Below are 13692 nucleotides of genomic sequence, written 5' to 3'. Positions count from 1 at the left end.
CTCACACAGGCACAGCACTGCTCTACCGTTGAGCTGCATGTTCAGCCTCAGGGATCTGGTTCCGTAGGCACAACATGAACCCAACACCAAAAGAAAACTATAATGGATAATCAACTCTAGGTAACCTTGACAATTAACTTTTTAAAAAGTGTGTGTGAGGGGAAGAGGGCCTGGAGTGATAGTATAGTAAGTAGAGCATTTGCCTTCCACGTAGTGGACCTGGATTTGTTCAAACCCTGGCACCCCATATGGTTTCCTAAGTCTACTGGGAGTGACCCCTGAGCAGAGCCAGTAATAAACCCTGAGTATTACTAGGTGTGGTCCAAAAACAAAATGAAAAAATAAAGAAAAGGTATTGGGGGATGCACACTAGCAGTGCTCAGAAGTTTTTCCTGGCTTTGTGCTCTGGAGTGACTCCTCCAGTGTTTTGGGGACCTTAGGTAATGCCAGGAATTCAAACTGGGGTATGTTGCTTGAGAGGCAAGTGCTTTAACCTCTGTACTGACTTTTCAGCCGCGTAACAGAAATTACTAAAGGGACAGTGCATTGATGATTTGAAATTTACTCTAAATCAATCATGATGAAATACAGAAGCTGTGCTGATAGAGAGAAGGATGGATATGTGACAAAGTAGATACTGTGGAAATAAATTTAAAAAAAATTTCTTTTTTGGCGTCACACCCAGCAATACTCAGGGGGACCATATGGGATGCCAAGAATCAAACCTAGGTAGGCTGCGTGCAAGGCAAATGCCCTCCCTACTTGTCCAATCTCTCCAGCTCTGTGGAAATAAATTTTTAATAGTACTGCTGGATGAGGAGATTGCTCAAATGGCTAACAAAGTCTTCAAATTGACCTTTGGCATCATATGGCCCCTGTGTACTGACACATGTTGACTTGGTAACCCTCTACCACTGCTTTGAAATCCTCTCCAAAAGTACTGCTGGTAGATATCCAAGTGGTCTGTACAAAATTTCATAAACTTTGAGGTTTTTATTTATTTATTTATTTGCTTTTTGGGTCACACCCAGTGATGCACAGGGATTACTCCTGGCTCTGCACTCAGGAGTTACTCCTGGCGGTGCTCAGGGGACCATATGGGATGCTGGGAATCAAACCCGGGGTTGGCCGCGTGCAAGGCAAACGCCCTACCCACTATGCTATCTCTCCAGCCCTGAGGTTTTATTTTAAAAATAATTTTTTTTTTGGTGGCGGGGAATACATGAGGCTGTGCTCAGGGCTTATTCCTGGCTCTGCACTCAGAGATCACTCCTGGTAGGCTCAGGAGACCATGTATGGTGCCAAGGACCAAACCCAGATCAGCTGTGGCAAGGCAAGTACCCTACCCACTATATCATCTCTCCAGACCTGTTTTTAAATTTTTCATTATAAAAAACTCTAAATCAATATATCTCCAGAATACTGGAGAACTCTTGTAACATTCCACAAACTTAATGTGGAGGATTATAGCTACTGAGGATGGTGTCTTAAATGCAGAGGTTCTGGGCTCAATGCCCAACACCAAAAACTTGATTCCTCCCTCCCAAGAATGTGATGTGTGACTCCCACATCAATGCGGGCATGGGGGAGAACAGAAAAATTTAATTCTTTATGGAAAAAGGAAAAAAGATACAATGAAAGTAATACAGGATTTAAAGTGGCCGGAATTGAGAACTTCCACTAAGGACATACTGATGCTGAAATTCAGTTTTTCCAGCTATCCTAAAAAATTGAGTCCCTCCAAAGCACCTTCTTCCACCAAAGATGATTAATCAAACAGAGTATTTCAAGATAAGAACTATACAACTGGAGTACACACTTGCCTTTGTCTCATCCTGGCTGGCAAGCAGGCTGCTACTGGGGTTCATAATGACTCTATCTTCTCTCTTTGGATAATCTGGGTTTTCCAGAAGAAAATTACAAAGTCTGCAAAAACAAATGACATTACCATTGTACTGCTTACATTGTACTGTCCATTGATTCAGGCGCAATGTTGGGGAAAAAAAGTATCTGGTCAGAATTGACAATTGATCTATCAAGAAATTAAAATGTCTGTAGATCAGAAACGCAAAAAAAGCTAATTACAATACATTTTTTATTTTGTCTGCTAAGTTTAAAATGGTGGTAGATATGGTGCAGCAAATGTATGTCTAAACCATTACTAGCAACAGCCTTGATAAATCATACCTTAAAATTTTTTTAACTAGAAAAATAAAAATACTGATAAATGGGACACAGAGCTGTAGTGCAGTGGCTTAGGGTGACACCCTTGCAAGTTTATGAACACAAGTTCAAATTCCGTGTGTTCAACACATGTTAAATTCAATCCAAGTAGTTCTTCTGTCTTAAATTGCCAAAAGTGTGACTTGTGGATATACCACATTTGGGTCTAGATTAAACCCAGGCTGGTCACAGGCAAGGCAAATGCCCTATTCGCTCCAGCCTCAAGAACCCCAGTGGATTTTTAGGGTGTTTCCTTCTTTCCTTAGTTTTCTTTTCTTATCATTTCTTTCATGCCAGGTCTCTTCTACCCAGTGTCAATGATGAAGCTTCTATTAGTAGAAGCTTCTATTAGTAAAGTAGTTACAATAGGAAAAGAAGAGAGAAAAGTACCCATTCTAAGAGTCAGAAAGGAGCACAGGAGGTAAGGCAAGTGCCTTGCATGTGCTGATACCACTTAGAAAAAATTCCCATTCTAAGTTTCTTTTCTCACCCAGGGGCTATCATAAGCTACCCTGGCTTCGACATGGGACAGCCTAAGGGCATGATATGGGACAGCCTAAGGGCATGATAAAAGAGCACAGACATGACCTAAAAGGAAGTAACTGAAAAGGACCCTATTGTGGTTAGACAAGCTAACCTGGCCTGAAGACTATAGTCCGGGAAATATAGCCAGATGTCCCCAGGAAAAGTCATGCTTTACTGTGAGTCCAGAGAGACCATCTTAAGCTTAATCCAGGGTATAAATAAGGGTCTATACCTCTTACTGTGTTTATACAAAATGACTAGAAATATTATTAAGAAGCAAATTTAATATGATTGCTTAAATGGATCACCAGTAAAGGAAAGGAGAAAGCAATATGCTCCTAGATAGTATGCCACCCTTGGGCAGGTCATTTTCATTTCATTTCATCATCCTGTTTTCGTCGATTGCCTCGAGCAGGCCCGAGTAACGTCTCTTTCATCCTAGCCCTGAGATTATATTCAAGGCTCTTTAGGAGAATGAGACCCATCATTGTTACTGGTATTTGGCATATTTGGTATGCCACAGGGAGTTTGCCAGACTCTGCCCTGTGGGCAGGCTACATTCGGTAGCCTGCCAGTTTGTCCAAAGTAGGAATGAGATAATAAGATGTCATAAAAAGATGTCCTGATAAGATGTCGCGCGGTTCCGGGAGCTGGATTTTATAGTCTTTGAGTCTTGATGGGATTACACGGCAGGTCTCCTAGAAGAATTTCTCCTGAAGGAAGCACTTTATATCTGTTCATGTCTATGTGGGCTGGAGCGATAGCACAGCGGTAGGGCGTTTGCCTTGCACGCAGCCAACATGGCCGACCTGAGTTCGATTCCTCTGCCCCTCTTGGAGAGCCCGGCAAGCTACTGAGAGTATCTCGCCCGCACGGCAAAGCCTGGCAAGCTACCCGTGGCGTATTCGATATGCCAAACACAGTAACAACAAAGTCTCACAATTGAGACCTGCTCGAGCAAATCAATGAACAATGGGAGGACAGTGACAGTGACATGTCTATGATAATGTTAATCCACACCTATTTGTAATTGCTCTCCTGCAAACCTCACAATTTCTCTATAATTATTATAATAATCCTGACTGATCTGAATAAAGTCACCACTGGCTTCCAGCCTGAAGACCCATTCCTTCGTCAATGGGAGACAAAGACAGACAGACAGACACTCAAACAGAGAGCTATTGGTCCTGAATTCACTAGGAAGCCTGGGTCACCATGAGACGATTATCAGACAATCATCACCAACAGAATTTTCCCAATGATTAAATGATATTCAGTGGCATGGTAATTAAGGACAAGATTACCCTTCTAGAAAAACAAGCTAAAACCTAATTCACTAATATCCATAGTCTGGGGCATAGGCAATGGGAATTTTCTCAGAATTCTAATCACTGTACACTTACCAGTATTATTCCTTGCTTGGATCTGACCTGATAAAACTAAGAGTTTGAGAAAGCAATCCCTCTAAGGCAGGCTTTCCCAAAGTTTTCATCTTTATAGAGTTGTTACTGCCTATGGGGCGGAGCGATAGCACAGTGGGTAAGGCGTTTGCTTTGCATGCAGCCAACCTGGATTTGATTTCTCTGTCCCTCTCAGAGAGCCCGGCAAGCTACCAAGAGTATCCCGCCCACACGGCAGAGCCTGGCAAGCTCCCCGTAGTGTATTTGATATGCCAAAACCAGTAACAAGTCTCACAATGGAGACATTAATGGTGCCCGCTCGAGCAAATCTATGAACAACGAGAGGACAGTGCTACAGTGCTACTGCTTTGATTGGCCAAATTTAACTTGTGTCACATGTTAGTGAAAGTCTTAGTGAACCAAGAATATATGACTAGATGACAGAAGATATTCTCTGGTGTACAGGTCTATCATTTTAAATGAGCACCGAGTTACAGGTACAGGTGATATACACAAAATAACTGAGCCAGAACAAGAAAAATTCCAGCTTGCTCAACTCCTGTACTGAGGTTCCTTCCAGTTCTATAATAACAGTAAGCTCAATTCAGGAAATTAACAACTTAGTCCCAAGAACCCAGGTGGAAATAAAAGAAAAGCAGAAAAATCAGATTATTTAGGGTGCTTGCCTTGCATGCAGCCAACCTAGGTTCGATTCCTGGCATCCCACATAGTTTTCCAAACCTGCCAGAAGTAATTTTTGAGTGCAAAGCCTGGAGTAAGCCCTGAGCTTCACCGGGTGTGACCCCAACATTTTTTTAAAAAGAAATATTTAATAAAAATACCATGTGTTCCCTTTCCTGACTTCACAGGACTTTTAATGTGTCTACCAACATTTGCTTCTAAGTAATGTAAAAGATAAAAAGAGCTGGTCAGTTCCTAGAAAGTAGAAAACACATGAGACTTAAGAGGCAGCAAAAGAGACTTGTCCCAAAATCTGTCAATCTGGTCACATTTTACAAATATCTCACATATATATAATCTTGTAGATCATTTAACTGCCTTGCAATTTAAAAAACAGAACCACACCTAGCAGTACTGGGGGCCACAAAGGCCAAATCCAGCAGTCTTTAATGGTCAAAATAAGTGTTTAAGGATCAGTAGAACTTAAAGGTCAAAAATGCAGTGCTGAGGATCAAACTGGCACCCCATATGGCTCCTCAAGTCCCACCAGGAGAGTTCCCTAACCACAGAGCCAGGAGTACACCCTAAGCAACATGGGTAGGGCCCAAAAACCAAACAAACAAAAAATGTTACATGATTCTCTAACCTCTGATGCCTGCAAATATTTTTGTATGGTCTTTGTGTCTATATGTACATGTGGTGCTGGGGAATCAAACCCAGGCCTCCCACATACAGAGGACATGATCTACATCTCTGGCCCACGTTTATCATTTTTATAATAAAAATAGAACTAAACATCATTTCATTAAAAATACAGAATTCTTTTTTTTTTCTTTTGAGAATGGGTCATGTTGTCTTGATTTTTTTTAAATTTAATTATTTTTTTTATTAGTGAAACACCATGAGGTACAGTTGTAGACTTACAAACTTTCGTGCTTGGGTTTCAGTTACACAATGATCAAGTGCCCATCCCTCCATCAGTGTCCATTCTCCACGACCAATGAACCCAGTAGACCTCCCACCCCTCCAATACTGAATTCTTTAAGATCCAGAAAAAAAAACCTGCAGATGACCAAGTACAGAGTAAGTATTAACATGGGGACAGTTTCAGTTTGGAATTTAAAAAGTTCTATAATTAAAGTGATAGCTGTAAATATGTATGCAGGAGGCTCAAGTTCAATTCAATTGCTGTTACCACAAGGTCCCCCAAGAACCACCAGGAGAGAGACCCCATAGCAGGGTCAAGAGTTGGCCCGCAAGCACTTGAGAGTGTGGACCCAAAATTAAAATCAAAACCAAAATAAGCAAGTGTACTTATGCTAATGAACTAACTATACGCTTAAAAAAATGACTGAAAGGCTAAATTTTTAACTTATGTATCATGTATTATTTTACAATAGAAAAAAGGCAAAAAAGACACATGGCATACTTACACATTTAAATCATAGTAATTCTTCAAATGAATTATTTCTTCTACATACCCATTTGCTACATCTGGAAATCTTGCTTCCTGGAAATAAATAAAAATATTATTTAAATTTCAGTCACCAAAGAATAGTTTCAAATTGCAATAAATACAAAATGACAAAAAGTATACAAAATGAGCTATACATGTGTCTGGGTTAAAATTCAACACAAGAATTTATCTATCTACACAAAGCATGACTACACAGAATATGGAATCTTCTAGATTCCATAGGGTCTCTAGAGGGTCAGAGAGATGGTAAACCAGATAAGGTGCTTGCCTTGCACAGGGATGACCAGTGATGCATTCAGTTCCATGAGCCTCACTAGGAGTAATCCCTGAGTGCAAAGCCAGGAGTGAACCCTGAGCATATTAAGATGTGGTTCAAAAAAACCAGAAAGGTCCCTAGAGATCATCTGGATTCTGGGCCTGTTTGCATGTTCACTCTTCATTCTTGCAGCAAGATACAGAATCTAACTCTGTCCAGCAAAGAAATCCAAAGATAGGGGCTGGAGCAATAGCACAGCAGGTAGGGTGTTTGCCTTGCATGCAGCCAACCCAGTTTCAATTCCCAGCATCCCATACAGTCCCCTGAGCACTGCCAGGAGTAATTCCTGAGTGCAGAGCCAGAAGTAACCCCTGTGCATCGCCGGGTGTGACCTCCCCCTTAAAAAATGGAAAATGAAAAAAAAAAAAAGAAATCCAAAGGTAAACAAAACACATTCTAGTCCCTATCCTTAAGATTTTCCACAGTTTAAAAAAGAAAAAAAACTTGTTTAGGGACCAAAGCGATAATACAGCGGGTAGGGAAATTTACCTTGTAGGCAGTTGACCAGGGATTGGCATCTCATAAGGTTCTTTGAGTACTACCAGGAGTAATTCCTGAATGCAGAGCCAAGAGTAATCCCAGAACATTGCCAGGTGTGATCCCAAAATTAGGCACACACAAAAAAAAAAAAGAAAGAAAAAGAAACTTGTTTAAAAAAAAAAAAAAGGAGGGGCCAGAGCAATAGTACAACGTGGAAGGCACTTGTCTTGCATGCAGCTGACCCAGGTTCGATCCCTGACATTCCATATGGTCCTCCCAGCACAGCCAGGAGTAACTCCTGAATGGAAAGCCAGGAATAACCCCTGAGCACTGCCGGGTGTGACCCGAAAATGAAAAATGAAAAGTAAATTTAAAGACAAGCAGCAGCTGAGTCAGGACATAAAGCTCTGCTTTGCTTTGCACCATAATGAAAATGTCCTATCCTCTGCTTTCTAGTATGACAGCCATTGAGTGCCATATGGCAACTGAAGCTAAAAAGTGACTGGAAACAGAATTTTAAGTTTTATTCAACTGTAAGAAAATAGCTACCAAAGACAATAGGCTTTAGGTAATCCCAGAAACTTTTTCCCCCTTCAATTATTCTGTTCCCTTACGGAATTTTATTTTTATTGACTGAGGTTCTGTGATTTCACAATACTGTTATGACAAAACAGTATGAGCTAAAGTATGTGTATATTTTGATTTGGGGGCCACAGCCAGTGGTGCTTGGGGCTATTCCTGGCTCTGCTCAGGAGTGATATCTGGTGGTTTTGGAGGGCCATGTGGGGTGCTGGGAATTCAAACTGGGGTACACATTCAAGGCCACACCCAGCTATGAAAACAATTTACTCCTGACTGTGTTCTAATATGTAAAGGACTTTCTATGGACCTAGTTCTATCCTAAAGGAATAAGTCATTTTGATTAAGATCTCATTATTTTTGGTCCAGGTGCAGAGAGATAGCACAGCATTAGGGCATTTGCCTTGCACGTGGCCAACTTGGCCAACCTGAGTTCGATTCCTCTGCACCTCTTGGAGGAACCTCTGGCAAGCTACCAAGAGTATCTCACCCACACCGCAAAGCCTGGCAAGTTACCGGTGACGTATTCGATATGCCAAACACAGTAACAACAAGTCTCACAACGGAGACGTTACTGGGCCCGCTCGAGCAAATCGATGAACAACGGGAGGACGGTGCTACAGTGACAGTTATGACAAAACTAAGGAATGCTTCACAAATTTGCATGTCACCTTTGCACAGTGGCCATGCTTATCTTCTCCATACTGTTCCAATTGCTGCCAAAGGAAGCACAATCTTAAAATTTTTAAGAATCTGAAGCTAGAGCAAGTTTTATTTATTCCCCCCCCCCCCCCCCCCCGTTTTGGTTTTTGGACTACACACCTGGTGATGCACCAGGATTATTGCTGGCTCTGCACTAAGGAATTACTCTTCTGGCACTGAGGGACTAAATGAGATGCCAGTATTGAACCAGCATCAGCCATGTTCAAGGCTGCTATATGAGCTCTCTGGTCCCTAACAACTAGGGAAATTACTCCTGTAACAGCACTAGGGAACCCACAATCTGCATGGTGGTGCATTCCAGAAGATTTTCTGTAGCTGAGGTGGGAAGGATATTAAGGATAGATTAAGGAACCCTGACCTAATTTCTGGGTTTTTCATTTATTTTTTCTGGGCCACATATGGTGATACTCAGGTCTTACTCCTGGCACTCAGGTCTTACTCCTGGCACTCAGGGATCACTCCTGGCAAGCTTGGGGACCCATATGGGGTGCTGGGAATCTAACTGGGGTTGGCCACATGCAAGGGAAGCAAACTACCCACTGTATTATTGTTCCAGCCCTTCTAATTTTTATGTTTTTTTCCCCGTTTATAGATTTATAATGTCATTAGAAAAATGTTCATACACATCCTTTTATGAAATAAAAGAAACTGTTTAAGTGCCTATATTATTTACGAAACAAAACTTACTGTTTCTTTCACTAATAGTGCAACAAGTTCTTGATCTACTGTAGGAGCTTCTTGGCCCCAAAAATTTTTCAAATTGGGTTCCTGAGATCTCTGAATTGGGAAGGCTGGTCCTGGCACTTCATCATCTATTGCTAATTGCTGGTCTTCAAGTTCTTCAAGAGGATGGGCTGGATGAGGGGAAGAGGGACGGGAAATTCTATCCTGCTGAGGTTCTGGTTGTCGAAAAGCTGGCCTTGGAAAAGTTGATCCTGGAGGTTCATGTTTGTACAACAATGGGCCCAAATCCACTTCAGGCTGCCGTTCCTGAGGAACAACCTGGTTTGTTATCTCCTGAGGCTTTTGATTTAGCGACTGTAAGTAAGGGGGATCTAACCAGTAGTCTTCCTCGATGGCCTGATCATCTATAACAGCAGTTGGTTCTCCAAGGTTTGATAAAAGTTCTGACTCTGAGTCTTCAGATGACTGATTCTGAATTTCCAAAGTGTCGCTATCTGGGAAAAGGTTACTTTCTTCCAAGATAATGATTTTCTGCTCTGATCTAGGGTTGACAATGTCACTTGCTGCTTGGTTCTGGCTGGGTCCAGGCTTGGGTTCTCTTTCAGCTTGACTATTTGGCTTAATTAATTCAGAAACTGCAGAAGTCCCAAGATCCAGAAATGTACCGTATTCATCCTCAGAATCATCCTGTGCCCCAGAATTAAACAATGAGCTGTTATACATTGAAAAATAGCCGTTCTTATCTGATTCAAATGCTGCTCTAGACTTTTTAGGCCTTTCTTCTCCCAATCTTTTGAGATCTTGCCACTGGGCAGCTGGTTTGATGGGATTGGGTCTTGGTGTCTGAGGTTTATTTGTCTAAGAAAAAATAAAATTTTAGTAATAATTCAATTTCTCTCTTTTCTACATCTATGTCTCCTTAGGTACTATTGAACTGAGTTTCTGATATAGGACAGGAAAAAAAACCAAAGCCCAAAATACCATCCCCTACAAAACCTATTCTTCATATTATCCTTGAAGCCTGAGCTTATCTGAATTATAATTTCACTTGTGAGGCTACTGAAACTAAAAATTACCACAGAGAAGAGAAGAGTGAAAAGAATAATAGCACAGTAAATAAAAAAGCTTAAGAAACATGAAAATAATTCAAAAGCTTGTTGGTATTCAACAAAAAACATTATGTTCATGGAAATAAAAGATTATATTGGAAAGGGGAGATTAGTGAAGTAGGAAGAGGATAGAGGAAAGTGTAAGAGTCAGTCAAGTCCCATCAGTGACATCTCGTCTCTCTGGCAAGTATAATTTTAGTTACAGGTGGTTTTAGTCCTCCAGTAACAGGAAGTGTGGGCCCAGTCTGGGTGGATGCTACACGAGTCAGAAAGATGTCAACAATTACCCCACCAAGAAAACCTAGTGCTATCATCTGGAAACCAGTGTAAATATTAAGACCTGGGCTAGACAGACAGTACAGTGGGAGGGTGCTTGCCTTGCACATCAATCCCTGGCACCATATGATACCCCAGCACCTCCAGGAATGATCCCAGGAATGAGGATGTAAGCTGTAAGGGTGACAACAGATGGGTGTGGACCCAAAACAAACAAAAAATAAATAAAAAGATTACACTGATCATTTCAGGAGACTAAAAACAAAAAAAAGAATTAAATAGAAATTCCAGAATGAAAAATAAAATTTAGGAATCAATGTATGGGATTTTAAATAAACATAACTGAAGAGAAATTAGTGAATTGTAATATCAAAGGAAAATATCTAAAGTAAAGCAGAATACAAAATAATTAAAAATTAGGTGAGAGTATGTAAAGACAATGAATACAAGAAAATAGTTTAATTATGTAACTGAAGTTCTTGAAAAAAATACAAATATTCAAGGACTGAGATTTTATTTCAGTTTTGACATGAAAAATTAGATGAGGAGCTAAAGCATAATACAGTGGGTAGGGCATTTGCCTTGCATGCTTCCAACCCAGGTTTGATCCCTGGCACCCATTTGATCCTCCCAGCACTGCCAGGACTGACCTAGTCAATGAGTGTGAGGCTGGAGTGATAGTACAGCTCAGGTAGGGTGTTTGCCATGCACGTGGATTCCCCAGGTTTGATCCTTGACCCGGGTTTGATCCTCAGCATCCCATATAGTCCCCTGAGCAAGTGCACCACAGGAGTAATTCCTGAGTGCAGAGCCATGTGTGCCGGCTCCCCCCCCCCCAAAAAAAAAATCCTGATCTGAGTGTATAGCCAGGAATAAGCCTGGAACAGTGTCAGGTGTGGCACAAAAACAAAACAAAACAAAACACACACAAAAAAAAGTAAATAAAATGTAAAAGATCCCAAACAAAGGCAACCTAGGTATAACATAGCAAGTCTGCGCAAACTCAACCAGGGCAAGAGAGCACAGCAGGTAGAGCATTTGCCTTGCACACAGCCAACTCGAGTTCAATTCCTGGCACCTCTATGGTCCCCGAAGCTCTGTGAGGAGTGATCTCTGAGCAGAGAGCCAGAAGTAACCCCTCAGTGCCATGAGCTGCAGCACTAAAGGAGGATGTGGGGGTGGAGCAGCAGGAACTTACTAAAAACGGTTAAGAACTACAATGAAGTAAACTCAAAATGCTCTGGTTGAGGACTGTAATGAAAATTAGTTTAAATGAAAAGATAAGCTGATTCTTGCTTAGAAAGGGTGAACAGAGAGTAATGATTATAGCAGCATGAACTGGACAGGAGTGGTCCGAGTAGTGCACACAGGGCTAAGTCCAGAAATGGACAGAAACAGAGGGTGAGAAAGATGCTGTTCTAATTTAGAAATAGAAAGCGCGCACAAACAAATATCCCAACTTATTCATGAACAAAGCCCCAATAACCGCCTCAGAGAAGCTGAGGAATCCAGACCACTAACTTGCAGTCAGGCTTCACCATGGTACTTTAAGAATACTCACTTCTGTCAGGATAACATCATCATCCAGGTCATCATCATCGTGTTGCTGAGCAGCTGGGGTGACCAGCATTGGAACCCCTTCCTCATCAGAGGAGTCAGATATGGTGATGGGTCCATCTCTGACATTGATCCAGTCTAAAAGGAAGCAAAGAACACTGTTACCAAAGCTGGAATGATCACATTCAGTTCCTTAATTCAAGGGCTGGAGAGAGAGCACAGTGGGTAGTTGGCGAACCCAGATTCAATCCCTACCATCCTATATGGTCCCTGGAGCCCACCAGGAGTGAATCCTGAGTAAGCCCTGAGCACCAGTGGGTATGGACAAAAAACTAATAGTAATAAAAATCCCTTAATTTGACCTGCATAACATAGTCAAGCCTCAAGTCAAGCTCAGGGCTTGGAATTATCTCCTCCATCTAGCACATGTGCACTTGTAGTAAGTCATGCTTCCAGGGAGCCGAAGAGATAGTACAGTGGGTAGGGAACCTGCCCTGCATGTGGCTTACAGGGTTTGATCCCCAGTATCCCATATGGTCTCCCAATCCCCGTCAGGAGGGATCCCTGAGTACAGGGCCAGGAGCAAACCCTGAAAACCTGAGAGTATGGCCCCCAAACCAAGACAAAAACCATGTTTTGGGCTAGAGCAATAGTACAGTGGGGCATCTGCCTTGCACATGGCGAGCCTGGATTCGATCCTGGCATCTCATAAGGTCCCTGAGCACCGCTAGAAGTAATTCGAGTGCAGAACCAGGGGGTAATCTCTGAGCATCAGCAGTGTGAGCCAAAAAAGTAAAACAAAAAAAAAAAAACATGTTTCTGGACTGTTCAATAATAAATTTTGGAAATAACTAGATGAGAAGACACTCTAATTTTTCCTCACTCTATACTGAGAAATTCTGCCCATTTCTTAAAAATGGAATCACAGGGCCATAGTGATAGCACAGCAGGTGCTTGCTTGCATGTAGCAGACCCCCATGACCCCCAGAGCAATGCCTGGAGTGATTTCTGAATGGAGAGCCAGAGGTCAGCCCTGAGCATTGCTGGGTGTGGCCCCAAGCAAAACAAAACAAAACAAAAAGGGCCAAGAGATAATACAATGAGGAGGGCACTTGCCTTGCAGGTGGCTGACCAGGGTTCAGTCCCAGGCATCATGTATGGGTCCCCAAGCCCCCCCAGGAGAGATCCCAGGACTACTGACTACCAAAAACAAACAAAAAGAAACCTACAATCTCACAGTAAAATCCAATTATTAACAAGAAACTCAACACAAAACTTAAACATTAGCTTTAACTTTATTTTTTTTGGGGGGGGCAGGGGACAGTGTTAGCCAAACACAGTGGTAATCAGGGGATACTCCTGTGTGTGTTTGGGGGATTATATGCAATGCTAGAGATAGAACTGCCGTCAGCCACATGCAAGGCAAGCACCTTACCCTTTATACTATCTATCTGGTTCCCAAGCTTTAACATTACCTTCCTCCCAAACTTAAAAGTGAAATAGAACCAAGTCTACAAATAAAGGACTTAACTCCATGTGTGTGTATTTATATATATATTTATTTTATATATATATGTATATATAAATCCATCACCAAGGTCAGTAAATACATTTCTAGCACACTAGTAGCCTTTTTACTCCAGACTAGTTTTGCTTATTTCT

General features: G+C 41.7%; 1 protein-coding gene and 1 pseudogene across 2 annotated transcripts in view; both read right to left on the bottom strand.

The window, feature by feature from the left end:
• Positions 1 to 13692, bottom strand: part of RNF216 (ring finger protein 216) — a 114748-nt gene that overhangs the window by 89887 nt on the left and 11169 nt on the right. The window contains exons 3-6 of one of the 2 annotated variants that reach the window (XM_056128392.1): positions 12035 to 12168; positions 9092 to 9946; positions 6263 to 6339; positions 1824 to 1926 (exon numbers count right to left, since the gene is read on the bottom strand). In XM_056128392.1, coding sequence (XP_055984367.1) covers positions 1824 to 1926; positions 6263 to 6339; positions 9092 to 9946; positions 12035 to 12168 — 1169 coding nt within the window. The remainder of the gene's footprint in view (positions 1 to 1823; positions 1927 to 6262; positions 6340 to 9091; positions 9947 to 12034; positions 12169 to 13692) is intronic. The other variant, XM_056128393.1, reaches the window with a different exon arrangement.
• LOC130036679 (uncharacterized) lies at positions 8318 to 8411 on the bottom strand (annotated as a pseudogene).

This window comes from Sorex fumeus, unplaced genomic scaffold (assembly GCF_029834395.1).
Source record: "Sorex fumeus unplaced genomic scaffold, SorFum_2.1 ptg000064l, whole genome shotgun sequence".
In the NCBI taxonomy this organism is placed as follows: Eukaryota; Metazoa; Chordata; class Mammalia; order Eulipotyphla; family Soricidae; genus Sorex; species Sorex fumeus.
Note: the sequence above shows the minus strand (reverse complement) of the source record. Positions and strands in the feature narration are given on the sequence as shown.